At 43.8% G+C, this 22596-nt stretch overlaps 1 protein-coding gene across 1 annotated transcript; it reads left to right on the top strand.

The window, feature by feature from the left end:
* Nucleotides 1-11516: 11516 nt before the first annotated feature.
* Nucleotides 11517-16349, top strand: hddc3 (HD domain containing 3). Its single transcript, XM_084154037.1, has 4 exons — nucleotides 11517-11708; nucleotides 12357-12412; nucleotides 12646-12886; nucleotides 14783-16349. The coding sequence occupies exons 1-4, from the start codon at nucleotides 11597-11599 to the stop codon at nucleotides 14911-14913; spliced, it is 540 nt and encodes a 179-aa protein (XP_084010163.1). The 5' UTR covers nucleotides 11517-11596; the 3' UTR covers nucleotides 14914-16349.
* Nucleotides 16350-22596: the final 6247 nt, after the last annotated feature.

Here is a 22596-nt window from a genome sequence, read left to right as displayed (position 1 = left end):
TTTGTTTCACTACGGACAAGTAAATAGAGGGCACCGTATGTCAAGACATGATTGGAGATTTTTAAAAAACTGTTTGGAAAACCTAGTCAATGCACTTTTCTGTTTAATGTATGCAACTTGCTACTATGAGTTCAGATTCGGTTATATTGTTGGAGACGATTACATTTTCTGCTGAAAAGCACCAAGATCAACGGCCTAAAGACCCCGAAGAAACCAACTATCCAATAGGGACCGCATCCTCTCCTTATTAACTAATCAGATGTAGCTATATACAAATCATTGGGACTAATGTGGTGGAAAACTGGATTGTTGAAAGCAAATACCAAGTTGGCAGCATCCAGCACCCACCATGTTGCTTTCCATTATCCTGAAGATCCTCTTTAGACCATTTAGATCAGGGGTGTCAAACATACGGCCCGCGGGCCGGATCAGGCCCGCAAACGGGTTTAATCCGGCCCGCGAGATGATTTTGAAAAGAAAGAAATAATTTTTTTTTTTTTTTTTAAGTATAAAAATGCGCTGTAATTTTTCAATAAAATAAACTGCTGTTCCAATTGCGTCCACTGGATGGCGCAATAGCAATTGTGTTAAGCAAGCAAACTGTTTATACCGGGGCAGAGCAAGTAGGTCAAGCACGTGCAGCCAATGAGCTACTTTGTTTTGCCCGCGATATTTATTACGGCTTCTACTTTTAACATTATGTGCTTTGGCACCCTCATTGCCCCAATATGTCTCTGTCAAAAAAGAGAAAAGTGGACGCAGAGTGCAGAGTGTTCCAAGAAAAATGGTCATCCTATTTAATCACGGAATTGAATGGGAAAGCTGTATGTTTGGTGTGTTCAGAGCATGTTGCTGTGCTGAAAGAATATAACCTTCGTCGCCACTATGTGAGTCTTCATGCCGACAAATATGACAACTTTCAAGGACAGCGGAGATGAGAGAAGGTGAATGAACTGTTGGCGGGTCTGAAGAAATAGCAGTCTGTGTTTACTCACAGCCGAGACATCAGTGACGCTGCAGTGAAAGCTAGCTACCTCATTGCTAATGAAATCGTAGTGGCTTCAAAACCATTTAGTGAGGGTGAATTTGTAAAAACATGCATGATGAAGGCAGCGGAGATTGTGTGCCCTGAAAAGCGGCAGGCTTTTGCAAATATCAGCCTGACAAGAAACACAGTTGCAGACAGGATTTCCGATCTTTCAGTGGATTTGGACAGCCAGTTGAAGCAAAAAGTAAAGTCATTTATTGCGTTTTCGGTTGCAATTGATGAAAGCACGGACATTACAGATGTTGCACAACTGGCCATTTTTTCATCCGCGGAGTTGATGACACATTGACCGTCACCGAGGAGTTCGTGGAGTTGGTGCCGATGACAGATACAACGACAGCAGCTGATATTTTTACCGCACTCGTCGGCACGCTGGACAGGGTCGGAGTGGACTGGTCCCGCGCTGTCAGCCTGGCTACAGATGGTGCGCCCTCAATGATCAGGAAAAAAGCAGGCGTTGTGACAAAGTTCAGAGAGAAAGTGCAATCTGCAAATGGAGGACGTGATTTTTTGACTTTTCACTGTATTTTGCACCAGGATGCTTTGTGTTGCAAGTCATTAAAGATGGATAACGTCATGAAGGTGGTCATCCAAACTGTTAATTTCATCCGATCCAGAAGCCTGAATCACTGTCAGTTTGACAGCCTTCTCAGAGAGAAAGACCACATCTATGGCCTGCCATACCACACTGAGGTAAGATGGTTATGCCGAGGTGCTGTGCTGAGGCGTTTCTTTGATTTACGAGAAGAAATTGAACAGTTCATGGAAGAAAAGGGCAAACCAGTGTTAGAATTTCATTCCGCAGAATGGATGCCGGACCTTGCATTTATGGTGGATGTTACAGAGCACCTGAATAACTTGAACAAACAGCTGCAAGGGCGCAACAAAGTTGTCACGCAGTATTATGACAGCATACGTTCTTTCAAGTTGAAGCTGTCATTGTGGGAGACGCAACTTGCCGGTGGTGATGCAGCTCACTTCCCCTGTCTGAAAAATGTGTGCGCGACCCAACATGTGGCAGACATGAAGCGGTTCAAAGATAAAATAACTGGACTGTTACGGGAGTTTGAGCAACGCTTTCAGATTTATGTTTATATGTTTTTATGTTGATGTGCTATTGTTTTTAATTTATTTTATTTGTATATTTAACCTATTCTTGACTCTGTGGTTCTTGCACTTGTTTGGGGAACAGGATTTCATTATTTTTATCTACATTTCTGCCTGAGAAATGACACCCTGATATAGTTCTGTGATCTGTGAAACAGTTCTGTTAATCACTGAGGCATTGTGTGTTTGTGTGTTCTTTTTCTTTAGAATTTTCAAATAAACTTGACGTGTTTTATGATTAATAGTGATGTTGTGCTTGTACTATTTTGGACACACTGTCCTCAGGCTCCAGCTTTATGTTGTATGTTGATCGTATTAAAACAAAGAAAACAATCTGAAGTTGTTGTTTTTAAGTTATATATACCATGATTTTTCCGGTCCGGCCCACTTGGGAATAGATTTTCCTCCATGTGGCCCCTGAGCTAAAATGAGTTTGACACCCCTGATTTAGATGCACCAGGTCCCTAGCAGAGCAAACCTTCCTCACCTTAGTTCCAACATCATCACCCATGTCTCTATCATAACCATGTTCTCTTCTTTGTTGTCAATAATATGTTTACAGTTGTGGACCAAAGTCTCAAAAGAAGGAAAACAAACACAAAACACAGAGGAGAGGAGTGAAGAGGTGTCCAGTGGATGGCTGCCAGGTCACTGTCATTCACCTCCCTCGTCACCTGCGGCAGGTCCATGAGTGGGGCAGAGAGGAGGCCCAGTCTGCAGTCAACACATTCAGCCTCCGAGCACCAAGCAGACATGGTGGCAGTAGCAGCAAGGCTAAAAACTATCATCACTCCAGGCCTTGCCCCATGACAGGCTGTCATGAAGTGGTCAAAAGACTGCCAGCCCACCTGAGAAAGCAACACAGGCTTGACAAGAACTCTGCTCTATACAGAGAGCTTCTTACAGCATCCGGGACGAGAAAGAAGGTCAAATGTCAATGAAGTCATTTTATGAAGTTTACTGTGAATAATTATTCTACCTGATGTATTGAAGTTGAATGAGAAATATATAATTGAATTGAGACGTGATTGAACAAGAGAATATTTGGGAAAGGAATAAAGATAGCGCCAGAACTGCCACACAGCTCGGCTAACTTCGGTGTCCGTTTTCCTTTATCTACAGTGGGCTGACACAGACACCCTATCTGAGACCTGGAACAGATACAGCATAGAAAGGCCAGCATCAATTCATATCCGAAGTGGTCACACTCATTAACACACGGACATGTCCATTCTACTGTTTGTTACTGTAATTAGCCCACCCAACTACCTCATCCCCATATTGTTATTTACATTGTTATTTATTTTGCTCATTTGCACCCCAGTATCTCTATTTGCACATCTATCACTCCAGTGTTAATACTACATTTTAATTATTTTGCACTATGGCCTATTTATTGCCTTACCTCCATAACTTACTACATTTGCACACACTGTATATATATTTTCTGTTGTGTTATTGCCTGTACGTTTTGTTTATTCCATATGTAACTGTGTTGTTGTTTTTATCGCACTGCTTTGCTTTATCTTGGCCAGGTCGCAGTTGTAAATGAGAACTGTCTATCATTACCAGGAAGTTGTCTCTGAAGAATTCCGGAAGCTCCAACCTGGTTAAATAAAGGTTAAATAAAAAATAAAATACTGGAAAACCATAGAAAGCGAATGGCAATGTTGTCAAAATTGATGAGCAAGAAATTAGCTATTTCTATTTTTAAGCTGAAATGAAGGTTGGAATGAAGCAGAAGGGTCATCGGCAGCTGCCAAAAGTGTGGACAAACCCAAATAAATATTTACATGCAAGCTTTGGTTACTGTTTGTCCTTTTCCGTCTGACATTTTCCATATTTTTGGGTAGAGTTGACTTAGAAGATACACAAGTGATTTGACTGCAGTCTTCCTGTTTAGGTAAGAGGAGTGTGTAGTTGGTAGAATGTGTGCACACATGTTGAGGTGAGTTAAGAAAGTGCTCTGACAGGTGGTCCTGGTCCACTTGTGTATAGGTGAGAGCATACTAGGCATTTAATTGGTAGGGCTGGGAAATGCCAGGGACCTCATGATACTTAGGTACAAATACGATATGTATTGCGATTCTATACGTATCACGATTCTATATGTATTCCAATTCGATACTGCAATTTTATTGCGATTACGTGTTCCAAACACACTGCTGGACAAGAGAAAGCCGTGAGAAAATGAGTTTTAGATGTAAAAGCGCTTTAAAAAGAAGATGGGCAACTATCTGTAGGATGATAAATAGCTATGTTTTGGCACAGGTACACCTTCCTAGTGATAGCTAGCTTTAACAAACAAGAATTTAAAATGTAATAATAATTATTCAATAAAAATCGATACTTGGAGTCACAGTATCGATATAAAATCTGCAAAAATAATCATGATACTCAACTGTATCGATTTTGTTTCCTCCATCCCTACTAGTTGGTAGCCTGTGTGTTCAGGTAAATATAGGAATCACTCTGATTGATGGCTGTGGTACACATGTGATTAAAGAAAGGTCCTGGTGGTCATAAGAGCAGCAGCAGGGAACGTAGCTGTATACCATGTAGTCACAACCCAGGGTTGGCTCCACTCCACACTGACTGAGCACTGGGGCATCATGCAGAGGAAGAGCAGTTTCACTGGGCCCCTCATCACTGATCTGTGTGCAGTGGCCTCTGGTCTGCAAAGAGATTACTACTGTCAGTCATCCACGAATCTGGTCAGAGGCTCAGCTATACTGCCGCGAGCATTACACTGAGCTGGCCTTCATCAGCAACCAGAGGAATCTAGAGATACTAATGACCCAACAGGATGCAGATGGTCAGGAGGAGAGAACTCAGAATTTAGGTTTTGGGGGTAGATGATCATGGTAGTAATGAAGACTGTTCCTGGCCAGAGAGTGGCTGTGGGTGAACGGGGACCCCCTGAAGTACCAGGCCTGGACCGGTGGGAAGCTGTCCCACTGCCCTTCCCAACACCTCCAATGTGTGACCCTGACTAGAGAGGGAGGCGGTATTCGGGAACCTGGGACTGTCAGGAGAGGAGGAACTTCCTCTGCTATACAGAGTGAGTCCTAGAGGAGAGAGACATGTAGAGGCTATATAATACACTAACTAAAACTCTGTACTATACTTATTATTACCACCGTGTGCTCTGTGTTTGCCGGAATGAACCATAAAACTACTGGTCATGTCAGTGTAAAGGCTAGTAAGCCTTATTAGTAAGCTTCGTACTATCATTGTCCCGCTCTTTGTATATTTTTGTAATATAGCAGTAAAACTGTTAAAGTGCTAGAGGACATATGTAAATCAGATTCAATTTGCAGAATCAATCTAAATTCAGATATTTATCTTGTATCATATACATTGCATCAGTTGCCTTTTGAATCATCAATACTGAAAATCAGAGGGTTCTTTGGCTGTCCCCATAGGATAACTATTTTTGGTTCCAGGTAGAACCATTTTGGCTTCTATGTAAAAGGCTTCTACCTCTGCGGAAGGCTTCTACCTCTACCTATGCTTCCTCTGCGGAAGCATAGTTCCCGCTCAGCCCAGGCAAAACTGTTCGCTGCTCTGGCACCCCAATGGTGGAACAAGCTCCCTCACGACGCCAGGACAGCGGAGTCACTCACCACCTTCCGGAGACATTTGAAACCCCACCTCTTTAAGGAATACCTGGGATAGGATAAAGTAATCCTTCTAACCCCCCCCCCCCCCCCCCCCCCCAAATTGTAAAGTGGTTATCCCACTGGCTATAGGGTAAACGCACCAATTTGTGAGTCGCTCTGGCTAAGAGCGTCTGCTAAATGACGTTAATGTGCCCTTGAGCAAGGCACTTAACCCTAATTGCTCCTGTAAGTCGCTCTGGATAAGAGCGTCTGCTAAATGACTAAAATGTAAATGTAAATGTACCTGGAACCAAAAGGGTTCTACCTGGAACCAAAAAGGGTTCTTCAAAGGGTTCTCCTATTGTTACAGCCGAATAACCGTTTTAGGTTCTAGATAGCAGCTTTTTTTCTAAGAGTGTAGTGAAAAGAAATGTATTATTTCTCCCCCTCAATATATTTTTTTAAAATTACACTGCATATAAGTTCAAAACAATATTTCTGGTGTAGTTATGTTGATAGAAATATCCCTGCAGACTTCCTAGGCCCATGTTGTACATCTGGGTTAAAGTGCCATTATAACAGAATACTGTTTAAAGTATCCCTGTTCTTATGGCTTCACCTACAAAGTTCATCAAAACTCACTGTATACAAGTAACTTATATTAACATAGTCAGGGCATTCTATTTCAGTTTTGTTGTTGTAGCAAAACGTTTAATATGTATATCAATCTGAAGTTTTGTCCTATTTTGGCAAGTTAATCGTACATGCAGGTAGAACTTGCAAAGCGTTTATGATGACATCATATGTTATATTACACGTATGTTACTATTCCACACCAACATTGAGGTAAAAAATGTGTAAGGGCATATTGTCAAGAAAATGGACTTCTCTGAACTCTGTCTCTGCTGATTCTCTGTTGGAGGGATTTACATGTCAGCTTTGGTTAAAATGTATTTGTGTTCTTTGGACCGTGAGATTTTCCGAAGCTCCTGGGTAGTTTGCTTAGAAGATGCAGGAGTTATTTGACTGCGGTGTTCCTTTTTAGGTAGTGTGTGTACAGGGCCCTTGCTATATTGTCTTTCCCTGAATCCTCACATCCTTTTTCTTCACCTTCTGCTCATAAACGCATTGGAGGAGAAGATCCAAGGTTGTCATCAGGGGGGGTTTGAGAAGGATACGAGGAAAGAGGATGTGAGAAATCAAGGACAGACAATTAACAAATAGCCCAGTAGAAAAAATAAAAGCAGTCTAATTGGTAACCTGAGTATACAGGTGATGTAACAAGGCACTCTGATGGTGGGCTGGCGCCTTTTCTAATTTAGGCAAAAGTCCGTCCTCCACCCTCTCTCCTCCGTCCTATCTCCTCCATGACCCGGAAACTGATAAGTGGTTGAGTGGTCTAGGAGATGTCAATTTGTTAGTAGGTGAACGGAAAAGTGTCCTCCCCTCCTTGATAGCCACCTTTCGCCAAAGATAGTTATGCATATCCTACCTGAGTCCTTCGCAGAAGAGTTTTGAAATCTCCCACATCCCCTTTGAATCAGATTTTGTTTTGTTTGAAGAGAAAAGCACACGTTTAAAAACCAAAAGTAGCATATTATCTATATAATGTCTCGCCCAACTATCATAATTCGTTTTTAAATCACTCTACACATTTATTTTAAATGTCATTTGCCATTGGGCCCTCTCCTTTTCTCCCTATACACCAAGTCACTTGGCTCTGTCATATCCTCACATGGCCTTTCCTATCATTGCTACGCTGATGATACACAACTAATCTTCTCCTTTCCCCCTTCTGATAACCAGGTGGCGAATCGCATCTCTGCATGTCTGGCAGACATATCAGTATGGATGACGGATCACCACCTCAAGCTGAACCCTGGCAAGACGGAGCTGCTCTTCCTCCCGGGGAAGGACTGCCCGTTCCATGATCTCGCCATCACGGTTGACAACTCCGCTGTGTCCTCCTCCCAGAGTGCGAAGAGCCTAGGCGTGACCCTGGACAACACCCTGTCGTTCTCCGCCAACATCAAGGCGGTGACCCGCTCCTGCAGGTTCATGCTCTACAACATTCGGAGAGTGCGACCCTGCCTTACACAGGAAGCGGCGCAGGTCCTGGTCCAGGCACTTGTCATCTCCCGTCTGGACTACTGCAACTCGCTGTTGGCTGGGCTCCCTGCCTGTGCCATTAAACCCCTACAACTCATCCAGAATGCCGCAGCCCGTCTGGTGTTCAACCTTCCCAAGTTCTCTCACGTCACCCCCCTCCTCCGCACACTCCACTGGCTTCCAGTTGAAGCTCGCATCCGCTACAAGACCATGGTGCTTGCCTATGGAGCAGTGAGGGGAACGGCACCTCTGTACCTTCAGGCTCTGATCAGTCCCTACACCCAAACGAGGACATTGCGTTCATCCACCTCTGGCCTGCTGGCTCCCCTTCCTCTGCGGAAGCATAGCTCCCGCTCAGCCCAGTCAAAACTGTTCGCTGCTCTGGCACCCCAATGGTGGAACAAGCTCCCTCACGACGCCAGGACAGCGGAGTCACTCACCACCTTCCGGAGACATTTGAAACCCCACCTCTTTAAGGAATACCTGGGATAGGATAAAGTATTCCTTCTAACCTCCCCCCCCCCCCCCCCAAATTGTAAAGTGGTTATCCCACTGGCTATAGGGTGAACGCACCAATTTGTGAGTCGCTCTGGCTAAGAGCGTCTGCTAAATGACGTTAATGTGCCCTTGAGCAAGGCACTTAACCCTAATTGCTCCTGTAAGTCGCTCTGGTTAAGAGCGTCTGCTAAATGACTAAAATGTAAAATGTAAATGTAATGACACACGAGTGGAGAAGACGAGTCTCCTTTCATACAAGCGCATTTAAGTCCACATTCCCTCTCCTCGCCACCTCTCCTTGATTACCGTTGACCTTTTTCAAAAGGAGGCAAGAGAGCAGGGAGGAGATAGGACGCAGGAGTTGAGCAAATCCAATTGAGAAAAGGCTTGGGTGTGCTCAGGCAGATATCTGTATATAATGATGAGATGCTCATGTCTCCGCCCTAACAATGGGAGTCGTTGTCCCAAAGGCGGGAAGGCACATGACAAGCTTAGGTCCAAAATGTTAAGGAGACACTCTGATTGGTTAGGTAGATGGTGGTGGTGAGTTAAGAAGGCACTCTGATTGGTTAGCTGGATGGTGGTGGTGAGTTAAGGAGGCACTCTGATTGGTTATCTGGATGGTGGTGGTGAGTTAAGGAGGCATTCTGATTGGTTAGCTGGATGGTGGTGGTGGTGAGTTAAGGAGGCACTCTGATTGGTGGGCTGAGTGTTCACATGTCACAGGGGGCAGGTAGAAGGTGGTGGTCATCATAAGAGCAGCAGCAGTACCAGCAGCATGGTCATAATAGCAGCAGCAACAGGGTCAGCTCCACTCCACACTGACTGAGCACTGGCGGCATCATGCAGAGGAAGAGCAGCTTCACTGGGCTCCTCATCACTGCTCTGTGTGCAGTGGCCTCTGATAAACTCAGAGAATATCACTATGTGTCTGAACAGAAGACCTGGTCAGAGGCTCAGCAGTACTGCCGTGAGCACTACACTGACCTGGCCTTCATCAGCAATCAGGAAGAAATAGATCAGCTCTCTCCCATTTCAAGAGGACCTGGATTGGTTTGCACAGAGATGCTAATGACCCAACAGGATGGACATGGTCAGGAGGAGAGCAATTCAAATTTAGGTTTTGGAATTCAGGAGAACCAAACAATGCTGGTGGCATTGAGGACTGTGTCATGGTACAGTGGGATATGAGATGGTTGGATTTGCAGTGCTCCTAGAAACTCACCTTCTTCTGCTACAAGGAGAAGCTGATCCTGGTTCAGGAGATGAAGACGTGGGAGGAGGCTCTGGAGTACTGCAGGGATCACTACACAGACCTCCACAGCCTGCTCTCTGAGACTGAGAATCTCCAGGCCCAGAGCAAGATGGAGGGCGCCCAGACCGACCACGTGTGGACGGGTCTGATCTTCCTGGCCAGAGAGTGGCTGTGGGTGAACGGGGACCCCCTGGAGTACCAGGCCTGGTCCGGCAGGGTGCTGCCCCACTGCCCCGCCCAATACCTCCACTGTGGGACCCTGACCAGAGATGAAGAGCACTGGGGAACCAGGAACTGTGAGGAGAGGAGGAACTTCCTCTGCTACAGAGCGTGAGCCCCAGAGGAGAGAGATATTACTGTAGTAGATATGATCATCTATGTACGCTCTCTACTTATTACTAGTTAACTTTGTGATTGATTATTCACTCTATTTACTTGTGTGCTGCATATAACCTATTGGGTTTGTGTTTTATACAATAGTCTACTATTATTGTACCTATAGATGTTGTGGTTATAATAGTGTGTGATTTGTGAGTACAAAGACCAGACTAATGGGCACAGATGTCAGTTCAATGTTTAGTTTTGATTTACATTTAATTCGGTTGGGAATAAAAAATAAAAAATGTAACCATGTCATTCGATTTAGGTAGGGTAAAAAAAATCAGAAATTAGGAAATTCCTTCAGGTTGATTACTTTTTAGAAGATCCAATCAGTTTTCCCCTTTGATTCATCGTCAACAGAATGAAAAACATTATTTTGTTTCGGTTAAAAAAACAATATTGATTCAACCAGTTTGTGCCCAGTGGGAAGTCACCTAGCTCACATTATGTTTCATAATTATATAACATAATAAAACAGTAAAAATGCAAAGATGCTGCTGTATGCTAGTTACTAGCATCTTGTTGGTACATGTAAACTCCATGTTAACTCCTTCAGCCTGTAGGCTGTGTATTATTATTAGCAAGTATTTACATGATTTATGGTTACAAAAGGATGTAATCCAAAATGGCTTGAAGGAAATATGGAATTGACAAAAACTGCAAATCAAATCACAATTTATTAAAAGTGGGGGACAGAGGGGGGAGAAAGGTATAGAAGGAGGAAGAGAGAGAGAGAGAGGGGGGGAGGAAGGTACGGACGGAGGAGGACGGATAGACAGATCCGGGAAACTTGTTGTCTGGGAAGTGTCCTTGTGTATCGCTTTGCTGTTGTTGTTGTTGTTGTGTTACTGATATTGTACACCAGAGATTATAGATGAATATTAATTTAGCTAACTATATCTGGTACAATGTATCTGATTTCAGCATCTGGGCCATCAAATAAACATTAAAAATTATAATAAATGAATCAGTTTCATCTGACAGTTGTGTCCAGTACAATATTTTCAGAATCATAACCCTATTACAACATTTTGGTAAAGATTTTTCCTGATTTGGATCAATGCTTGGGTCTCACATGATTAAGTTCCTTCTCTCCTGACAGTCCCTGGTTCCCCAGTGCTCTCCCTCTCTGATCAGGGTCGCACAGTGGAGGTGTTGGGCGGGGCAGTAGGTTCCCCGGAGCGTTCCCCCGGTCCAGGCCTGGTACGTACTCCTGGGGGTAGCCTACCCGTTCATCCACAAGTCTCTGCTTCCTAAACAAATCCAGCCCCTGATCATGGGGACTTAAGGCAAAAACTTTGTCTCTAATGAACACATGGATATCAGGACTCTATTATGCATACTGCTAAAAAAACACAAAATATATAAAAGGGAAGGCTCATTCGTATTTATATTGTTTCGCAAGGATGCACACATTTTACCCCAATGCAACTTGTTACCCTTGCTTCTGTAGAAGCGGATAGGAATGTTGCGAGGCTTTGTCTGACTACGAACATTTAAAGAGAAGGCACCGACGCTCACTTGACTGGTGAGATCTGCAATCAAACGTTAGTAATAATGTGCGGTCTGTAGTGTGTTAGTAACTACTTTTACAGCATGAGTTCAGAATCGGTCATTCTGTTGGAGACAGTCAACTTTGCTGCTGAAAAGCACCGCAATCAACGACGTAAAGACGCTGACCAAACCCCATATATCAACCACCCAATAGGTACAGTTTTTACAAGAACAATCTCAACAGAAGCTAGCTAGATAGCGTCTATGAATGGGTTAAGGACCTAACTAGCTACCTTTAGCGCCTATTGATGATAGCTTGTATCTTCTGGCTGGGGAAGTTTTGATAAGAGCCCCGACGCTTGTTCTGAACGTTAAAACACATCTTGCGGTACGGTTTTGGAAACATAAGGAACATATCTTTCATATTAGCTAGACTTTTTTTTACTTTTTTGTTTTACACAAAATGTTAAATTACTACACACCTTTTTAGGGTAAGTGTTCCCACGTCTTATCTCCATGGTATAGCGTTCATGTGCTAATTAGCTGTCTGCATCTGTCATTGAAAGATACTGTCAGCTGCAATTGTGTTAAAACAGTAAGTGTATATTTTGCATTTGGGAAATAATTTTTGTGATATGGAAGTTTGTTTCTAGAACTGTACTGCAATTGAGAATCGATTCACGTTTAGATGGAGTATTTTGTGGTTTTGGCTGCCAGAGCCAATTCGCCTCTACACATGTAAGGTCCTTAGACTATAAGGAGTAACGTTAGTCTCCTTTAGTCCATTATTGGGCTAGATAGGTCCTTAGACTTCGGTACATGGATATCTGCATTTACATTTGCCGTGTTTATAATTTTGCAGGAGTTGCAAGGATCCTAAGCCATGAAGGTGGGATCACAGACATTGAAGTTCTGCAAGTAAGTGTTTTACGTTTCAGAAAGACTCAATACTTTCTTGCATACATACTTGCTCCTGGAGGGCAACATTTTAAATCGTAATTAAATTATCTGATTAAGTATAGACCACAGTCAATGGGCAATGTTAAGCTCATGAAAACTTTCAACATTTGTGTTAACAGAGTTTGCGTTAACCAGAGTTCGTTAACAAGAAGGTCATGACGGATATTTGTGTATTTTCCAACTGTCTGCAGGCAGCTTTGCTCCATGACACAGTGGAGGACACTGACACCAGCATAGGAGAGCTACAGGTCGTCTTTGGGCAAACAGTGGCGCGGATCGTTCAGGAAGTGACAGACGACAAGGCGCTACCCAAGCAGGAGAGGAAGCGTCAGCAGGTGGAGCACGCACCTCATGCCAGTCACCAGGCAAAACTGGTCAAACTGGCTGACAAACTGTACAACCTGAGGGACCTCAACCGCTGCACGCCCACAGGTGATTGTAGGGTGTCCAATCAAAAACGCATATTTGGACCAATGGGTAAAATAATGTTATAGATATACAGTGCATTCGGAAAGTATTCAGACCCCTTGACTTTTTCCACATTGTTACGTTACAGCCTTATTTTAAAATTGATTAAATAGTTTTTCCCCCCCTCAATCTACACACAATACCCCATTATGACAAAGCAAAAACCGGATTTTAGAAATGTTTGCAAATTTATAAAGAATAAACTGATATCACATTTACATAAGTATTCAGAACCTTTACTCAATACTTTGTTGAAGCACCTTTGGCAGCGATAACAGCCTCGAGTCTTCTTGGGTATGACACTACAAACTTGACCCACCTGTATTTGGTGAGTTTCTCCCATTCTTCTCTGCAGATCCTCTCAAGCTCTGTCAGGTTGGATGGAGAGCATCGCTGCACAGCTATTTTCAGGTCTCTCCAGAGATGTTAGATCGGATTCAAGTCCGGGCTCTGGCTGGGACACTCAAGGACATTCAGAGACTTGCCCCGAAGCCACTCCTGCGTGGTCTTGGCTGTGTGCTTAGGTCGTTGTCCTGCTGGAAGGTGAAGCTTCACCCCCAGTCTGAGGTCCTGAGCACTCTGGAGCAGGTTTTCAACAAGGATCTCTCTGTACTTTGCTCCGTTTCATCTTTCCCTCGATCCTGACTAGTCTCCCAGTTCCTGCCGCTGAAAAACATCCCCACAGCATGATGCTGCCACCACCATGCTTCACCGTAGGGATGGTGCCAAGTTTCCTCCAGACGTGATGCTTGGCATTCAGGCCAAATACTTAAATCTTGGTTTCATCAGACCAGAGAATCTTGTTTCTCATGGTCTGAGATTCTTTAGGTGCCTTTTGGCAAACTCCAAGTGGACTGTCATGTACCTTTTACTGAAGAGTGGCTTCCATCTGGCCACCCTACCATAAAGGCCTGATTGGTGGAGTGCTGCAGAGATGGTTGTCCTTCTGGTAGGTTCTCCCACCTTCACAGAGGAGCTCTGTCAGAGTGACCATCGAGTTCTTGGTCACCTCCCTGACAAAGGCCCTTCTCCGATTGCTCAGTTTGGCCGGGCGGCCAGCTCTAGGAAGAGTCTTGGTGGTTCCAAACTTTTTTTTGGTACCCTTCCACAGATCTGTTCCTCGACACAATCCTGTCTCGGAGCTCTACGGACAATTCCTTCGACCTCATGGCTTGGTTTTTGCTCTGACATGCACTGTCAACTGTGGACCTTATATAGACAGTTGTGTGCCTTTCCAAATCATGTCCAATCAATTGAATTTACCACAGGTGGACTCCAATCAAGTTGTAGAAAACATCAAGGATGATCAATGGAAACAGGATGCAACAGAGCTCAATTTCGAGTCTCATAGCAAAGGGTCTGAATAATTATGTAAATAAGGTATTTATTTTTGATAGATTTGCAAATATTTCTAAACCCGTTTTGGTTTCGTCATTATGGGGTATTGTGTGTAGATTGCGGGGAAAAAATTATTGAATCCATTTTAGAATAAGGCTGTAACGTAACAAAATGTGGAAAAAGTCAAGGGGTCTGAATACTTTCCGAATGCACTGTAGGTACCATTGACTTGCATTGGATGTGCCACAAATGCCAGGTGACCGATTTTATAAAATAATAAATAGCAAGAGCAGCACCATTTAGTGTTTAGAAGCTGGTAATATCAGGATGCATGATGGGACATAAACCTAACAACTTCAATGACTAATTTCTCTGAACTGGGGAAACAACTCTTATTTTCTTCCTATCTCTTTCTCTCTGGCTCTTTGCTCCTCTTCACTTGCTTCCCTCGCTGGTTGTCTGACTGTCCCTCTCTTTACCCCCATCCCATATCTTATATTTCTTCTGTGTTGTGGTTGCCAGGTTGGACAGCAGAGCGTGTTCAGGAGTACTTTGTGTGGGCAGCCCAGGTAGTGAGAGGGCTAAGGGGGACCAACCCAGCACTGGAGGGACACCTAGAGGAGCTCTTCAAACAGAGAGGGGTCGAGCTTTGACACCTCTCTGTTTCTGACACAGGGTGGCACAATGTACTTTGCATTCATTGTTTGTAGAACTGGCAAACCATCAATGTCACCTTTTGAGTTTTATCGCTGTATTAAATAAAGCAATGCTATGCATAATTTTGTACATGTGAAAGGTTACTTGTTTTTAAAAAATCCCATTAATGGTGATGTAGAACCTGTAACTATTCTATTAAGACACATTGAACGAAATACATGATTGTGTGTATGTGTAAAAACGGCTAGCTGGAGCTCGTCTGATCGGTCGGCCGTTAATGGCCTACCCCGCTATATACTTAATACTGATTGGTTTGGTTCTGCCCACTATAGTGCTGTCCGGTTAGAACATGATGTTGAGCCCATCACTGTACTCTTAATAGTCACCACCACACAGACCCAGCTGTTTTCATTTGAAGATGTTTATATGATTATGTGGTCTAAAATGGGAGAAACAATACAATCATGAGGACCCATTATAAGATACTAAGACATACATGTACAGCATGCAATAATTGTAAAGCGATGACACAACCAACCCGAGAGGAAGCTACCAGAATAATTACATCTAAGGCTATGCATCTTGCAGCAGTAGCATGCAAATACCTTAAACGGGGCTAATACAGGAATGGTGAATAAGCTAGTTGTACTCAATAAACACACTTGTAGCAATGATAACAATTATCGAACGAGGTAGCATGCACGGGGTAACGTTACACACAAACAATGCTAGCATTAGCTGGAAGCTAGCAAACTTATCTTACAAACTTACACAGTAACGTAACTATTCCTCACTAATATTGCCCCCCATCTTAGCCCAGTAGCATTTCCAAGACGTACTTATTGCAATAGACCCACACAGCACTTTGTTTAGGCAACAGCACGTGCACAGTCCGTCAGCACTGTTGGGTTCTATTTTTCTCATAATTGGATCTGTATGTGATGGATAGCTTGGAAGGAACGCATTAATGAACTGTACTGATATAGATTGTATCACATAACAGGCTGTTATTCATGTGGGGAACGTTGGGGGTAGGACAGATAAGACTTGTGTTTCTTGCAGATGCGAACACTCTCTTTGTAGTCTGTGAAACTGTCCTTGAACATGGAGTACAGTGGAATGGTGTCTTTTCGGTGCTGACTCCGCAGGTTATTATCATAGCAACTATGCCTGGCAACAAATGGAGTGCCGAGGAGTTGGGACCAACCCCTGCGCCAACGGATTGGCTGAATGGAGTCTGGACCACACTCAGTCCTTTGCTCTGGTTGGCCAACAGAAGAGGTGGAGGCTTTCTGTCAGAGTATTTGAGAAAGAATCTGTAAACAATAATTCTAGTTATCTGAGTGCCCTGCGTGGTATTTCAGTGGACCCGTATATACGAACCTTCATACTTATCATACATACATTTTGCATATAATAAATTAAGCTTGGATTGAAGATCTCTTGATTCTTATTCCAATACCAGATTTGAATTACGCAATTTCTAACAGCACAATACTTTCTTCTTCTTGCGACTGCATGTAAACATGCAATAACTGAGGTGTCGGGGCGGAGCCCTGGAGTGTGTCAAAGCGTTCTGATTGGTTGGGATGAGAGATGTAATTGACATGTTTGAAGGCCAATCAGATTGAGAGGGGTGGTCTTTTTTACAGTATGTGTCATAGATATGTTTGAATACAAATGAAGAGGTTTTGTGTTACAATCAGCATTACAGGGTCTCTGGAACTGGTAGGCCTATTCTTGCCTGGCTACCCATACACATTGCGCCGAACTGACGTTTCTTCTCCACGATGAATGTATGTAGCGATCAATAGAGCAGCAGAATTAAATTCAGGGTCGTCAGGCGAGGCCAATGACTGTATATGGGCGAGGCCTCCATCATAATGTTTCAGCCTATATTACCTTTTATTAGCAGGAACTGATCAAAGTAATGAAAAATATTTCACATTTGTACCTCATACAACTAATACTTGTCCTCAAATTAATTTACATGAGATGTCAACGAGTCAAAGATGTAAAGAAGCAGAGATTATTTTACAGTGGAATCAAAATGACCACAGCCACAAAGTCAATGGTAAACGGTTCCCACTAGTTAACATGGCCACGAAGTCAAAACCGCAAAGTGCTAGAGGACATTTGTAAATCATAGTTTGCAGGATTCATCTAAATTCTGATATGTATGTTGTTTTATCACATACATTGCATCAGTTGCCTTTTGAATCATCAGTACTGACAATCAAAGATGGGGTCGTGAAAATAAATGTATATTTATAACACTATATATTTCTTTTAGCGTATTAGTGATTTAGCAGACCCTCGTATCCAGAGCGATTTACAGTTAGTGCATTCATTTTAAGATACAGTAGCTAGTTGGGACAACCACATATCACAGTCATAGTAAGTACATTTCTCCTCAATAAAGTAGCTATCAGCTAGGTCAGAGCTAGTAAGGGGGAAAGTCTAGTGCGAGGAGGTGGCGCGGTGTGAGGAGGTGGTGCGAGGAGGTGGCGCGGTGTGAGGAGGTGGTGCGAGGAGGTGGCGCGGTGTGAGGAGGTGGTGCGAGGAGGTGGCGCGGTGTGAGGAGGTGGTGCGAGGAGGTGGCGCGGTGTGAGGAGGTGGTGCGAGGAGGTGGCGCGGTGTGAGGAGGTGGTGCGAGGAGGTGGCGCGGTGTGAGGAGGTGGTCCGAGGAGGTGGCGCGGTGTGAGGAGGTGGTGCGAGGAGGTGGCGCGGTGTGAGGAGGTGGTGCGAGGAGGTGGCGCGGTGTGAGGAGGTGGTGCGAGGAGGTGGCGCGGTGTGAGGAGGTGGCGCGAGGAGGGGTGCTGTGGGATTATTTAAAATGCTCTTTGAAGAGGTAGGGTTTCAGATGGTTTCTGAAGGTGGGCAGGGACTCTGCTGTCCTAGCTTCAGGGGGAAGCTGGTTCCACCATTGATTGGGGTGCCAGGACAGAGAAGAGCTTGGACTGGGGTAAGCGAGAGCTGCCCTTCTGTAGGAGTGGGAGGGCCAAGAGACCAGAGGAGGCAGAACAGAGTGCGTGGGTTGGGGTGTAGGGTTTGAGCATAGCCTGAAGGAGGGAGGGGCAGCTCCTCTTGCTGCTCCATAAGCAAGTACCATGGTCTTGTAGTAAATTCAAAACAATATCTTTGGTGGAGTTCTGTTGATAAAAATATCCCTGCAGACTTCCTAGGCCCATGTTGTACATCTGGGTTAAAGTGTCATTATCACAGAATACTGTTGAAAGTGTCCCTGTTCTTATGGCTTCACCTACAAAGTTAATCAAAAACTCACTGTATACAATTATTATACCCACTTATTTTTAAGTGGTCATTGCATATACTCACTTCTTAATCCCCACTGATACTTATCAAAGTAGTGTAGTGGAGGTATATGCATACTCAATTAATAAGGCTGATGGAACAGATCAGAATGTTTAGCTTAAAATGTTGATAAACTATTCTTTCTTTCTTCACATTTTAGGTGCAGCAATGTACACACGGCGCTAGGCCTACATGTGAATGTTCCAAAATGCAAGTTGCGGGAAAACACCGTTCTAAAATGCGCACCCCACATGCGAGCTTTCATGGTCAGAGATGGAAGTATCCGTTAGAAAAAGAGGGATTTAAAGACGCAACAACTATCATGGGTTGCTAATATGATTAGGATAATATCTTTGCCTGCTAGAAAATGAAAGAAAGTTGAAAGAAAACCAATAGAACAGGAGAATGCATATAAGTAAATCTTTATAAAAAATAATTGCCTCCATGTTTATATGGTGGGATCTTGGCTATAGGCTACTTTGAAGCAAGGTAAGACATGCCTCATAATATGAAGTAAAACGTCCATGTTCCAAACTATTAAGGAACAGGAGAAATATAGCAATGCTAATGATAGGCCTAACCTTCTTCTGGTAGATGGAAAGGCTTTCCCATAAACCTTCTCTATTAAATGTTAATTAGCTACAAAGTACATGACCAAAGGTATGTGGACACCTGCTCATCGAACATCTCATTCAAAAATTATGGACATTAATATGTAGTTGGTCCCCCCTTTGCTGCTATAACAGCCTCAACCCTTCTGGGAAGGCTTTCCACTAGATGCTGAAACATTGCTGCAGGGACTTGCTTCCATTCAGCCACAAGAGCATTAGTGTGGTCGGTCACTGATGTTGGGTGATTAGGCCTGGCTCGCAGTCGGTGTTCCAATTCATGCCAAAGGTGTTCAATGGGGTTGAGGTCAGGGCTGAGGTGTTCAATGGGGTTGAGGTCATTCCTTGATGGACCTTGCTTTGTGCACAGGGGCATTGTCATGCTGAAACAGGAAAGGGCCTTCAACCAAAATGTTGCGACAAAGTTGGAAGCACAGAATCGTCTAGAATGTCATTGTATGCTGTAGCATTTAAGATTTCCCTTCACTGGAACTAAGGGGCCTAGCCCGAACCATGAAAAACATCCCCAGACCATTATTCCTCCACAACCAAACTTGACAGTTAGCACTATGCATTCGGGCAGGTAGCGTTCTCTTGGCATCTGCCAAACCCAGATACGTCCGTCGGACTGCCCGATGGTGAAGTGTGATTCATCACTCCAGAGAAAGCATTTTCACTGTTCCAGAGTCCAATGCGGCGAGCTTTACACCTCTCCAGCCGACGCTTGGCATTGCGCATGGTGATCTTAGGCTTGTGTGCGGCTGCTCGGCCATGGAAACACATTTCATGAAAGTGAAAGGGAGATTCCTAGTCAGTTGTACAACTGAATGCATTCAACTGAAAGGTGTCTTCTGCATTTAACCCAACCCCTCTGAATCAGAGAGGTGCAGAGGGCTGCCTTAATCGACATCCACGTCTTAGGCGCCCAGGGAACAGTGGGTTTACTACCTTGCTCAGGGGCAGAACAACAGATTTTTACCTATTCAGCTCGGGGATTCGATCCAGCAACCTTTCGGTGAAGCTCCCAACAAACAGTTATTGTGCTGACATTACTTCCAGAGGCAGTTTTTAACTCAGTAGTGAGTGTTGCAACCGAGGACAGACGATTTTTATGGGCTACGCGCTTCAGCACGCGGCGGTCCCATTCTGTGAGCTTGTGTAGCCTACCACTTCGCAGCTCAACCGTTGTTGCTCCTAGACGTTTCCACTTCACAATAACAGCACTTACAGTTGACCGGGGCAGCTCTAGCAGGGCAGAAATTGGACTTGTTGGAAAGGTGGCGTCATATGATGGTGCCACGTTGAAAGTCATTGAGCTCTTCAGTAAGGCCATTCTACTGCCAATGTTTGTCTATGGAGATTGCATGGCTGTGTGCTCGATTTTATACACCTGTCAGCAACGGGTGTGGCTGAAATAGCCGAATTCACTAATTTGAAGGGATGTCCACATACTTTTGTATATATAGTGTATCATAATTATTTGCATCAATCCAGTGGCCATTTATTTTGCAAACTCCATCTCATGTGCTACAGAAACACCTCTAAGCAAACAACAGTGCTAGGTGCCTGCACACTTGAATTAAAGGTTAACTACACAAAAACAAATCTTAGATTTTTCCCAAACCTCAAAAGTGGTCTACTGATGTGGTTTAAGCATTTTTATGGACTTAGATAATACAATTACATTGTTTTCTGTAAGAAGTGTGACAGAACGTAAACCTTACAGAAATGGGAAAAAATCTGAAACCTGTGAATTTGTGACTCAGTTGACAGCCTCATTTATCGGTTTCAATAGTAGGCCTACTAATAGCCTACTTGTACAGTACATCTTGGGTTGGTCTGACTGTGAAAGACCAAAATGGGATTTATAATTTTAGGTCATTCAGAGTGTATGTCACTGTTGCTCATAGAATTTTTCACACAGGGCACCTTTCCTTCGCCTGGCGGGACGTTTGGAAAAATGTTGGCAAAATGAGAGAATACCCACTTTCCCAGGCACCACTACACCCCTGATTGACGTTAAATACAGCGGGGAAAAAAAGTATTTAGTCAGCCACCAATTGTGCAAGTTCTCCCACTTAAAAAGATGAGAGAGGCCTGTAATTTTCATCATAGGTACACGTCAACTATGACAGACAAATTGAGAAAAAAAAATCCAGAAAATCACATTGTAGGATTTGTAATGAATTTATTTGCAAATTATGGTGGAAAATAAGTATTAGGTCACCTACAAACAAGCTAGATTTCTGGCTCTCACAGACCTGTAACTTCTTCTTTAAGAGGCTCCTCTGTCCTCCACTCGTTACCTGTATTAATGGCACCTGTTTGAACTTGTTATCAGTATAAAAGACACCTGTCCACAACCTCAAACAGTCACACTCCAAACTCCACTATGGCCAAGACCAAAGAGCTGTCAAAGGACACCAGAAACAAAATTGTAGACCTGCACCAGGCTGGGAAGACTGAATCTGCAATAGGTAAGCAGCTTGGTTTGAAGAAATCAACTGTGGGAGCAATTATTAGGAAATGGAAGACATACAAGACCACTGATAATCTCCCTCGATCTGGGGCTCCACGCAAGATCTCACCCCGTGGGGTCAAAATGATCACAAGAACGGTGAGCAAAAATCCCAGAACCACACGGGGGGACCTAGTGAATGACCTGCAGAGAGCTGGGACCAAAGTAACAAAGCCAACCATCAGTAACACACTATGCCACCAGGGACTCAAATCCTGCAGTGCCAGACGTGTCCCCCTGCTTAAGCCAGTACATGTCCAGGCCCGTCTGAAGTTTGCTAGAGTGCATTTGGATGATCCAGAAGAGGATTGGGAGAATGTCATATGGTCAGATGAAACCAAAATATAACTTTTTGGTAAAAACTCAACTCGTCGTGTTTGGAGGACAAAGAATGCTGAGTTGCATCCAAAGAACACCATACCTACTGTGAAGCATGGGGGTGGAAACATCATGCTTTGGGGCTGTTTTTCTGCAAAGGGACCAGGACGACTGATCCGTGTAAAGGAAAGAATGAATGGGGCCATGTATCGTGAGATTTTGAGTGAAAACCTCCTTCCATCAGCAAGGGCATTGAAGATGAAGCGTGGCTGGGTCTTTCAGCATGACAATGATCCCAAACACACCGCCCGGGCAACGAAGGAGTGGCTTCGTAAGAAGCATTTCAAGGTCCTGGAGTGGCCTAGCCAGTCTCCAGATCTCAACCCCATAGAAAATCTTTGGAGGGAGTTGAAAGTCCGTGTTGCCCAGCGACAGCCCCAAAACATCACTGCTCTAGAGGAGATCTGCATGGAGGAATGGGCCAAAATACCAGCAACAGTGTGTGAAAACCTTGTGAAGACTTACAGAAAACGTTTGACCTGTGTCATTGCCAACAAAGGGTATATAACAAAGTATTGAGAAACTTTTGTTATTGACCAAATACTTATTTTCCACCATAATTTGCAAATAAATTCATAAAAAATCTTACAATGTGATTTTCTGGATTTTTTCTCTCTAATTTTGTCTGTCATAGTTGACGTGTACCTATGATGAAAATTACAGGCCTCTCTCATCTTTTTAAGTGGGAGAACTTGCACAATTGAAGTCCAAAAGACTTCTCAACAGCTTCTACCCCCAAGCCATAAGACTCCTGAACAGCTAATCATGGCTACCCGGACTATTTGCACTGCCCCCCCACCCCATCCTTTTTACGCTGCTGCTACTCTGTTAAGTATTTATGCATAGTCACTTTAACTCTA

This window comes from Coregonus lavaretus (assembly GCF_964263955.1).
Source record: "Coregonus lavaretus genome assembly, chromosome: 37".
Taxonomy (NCBI): domain Eukaryota; kingdom Metazoa; phylum Chordata; class Actinopteri; order Salmoniformes; family Salmonidae; genus Coregonus; species Coregonus lavaretus.
Note: the sequence above shows the minus strand (reverse complement) of the source record. Positions and strands in the feature narration are given on the sequence as shown.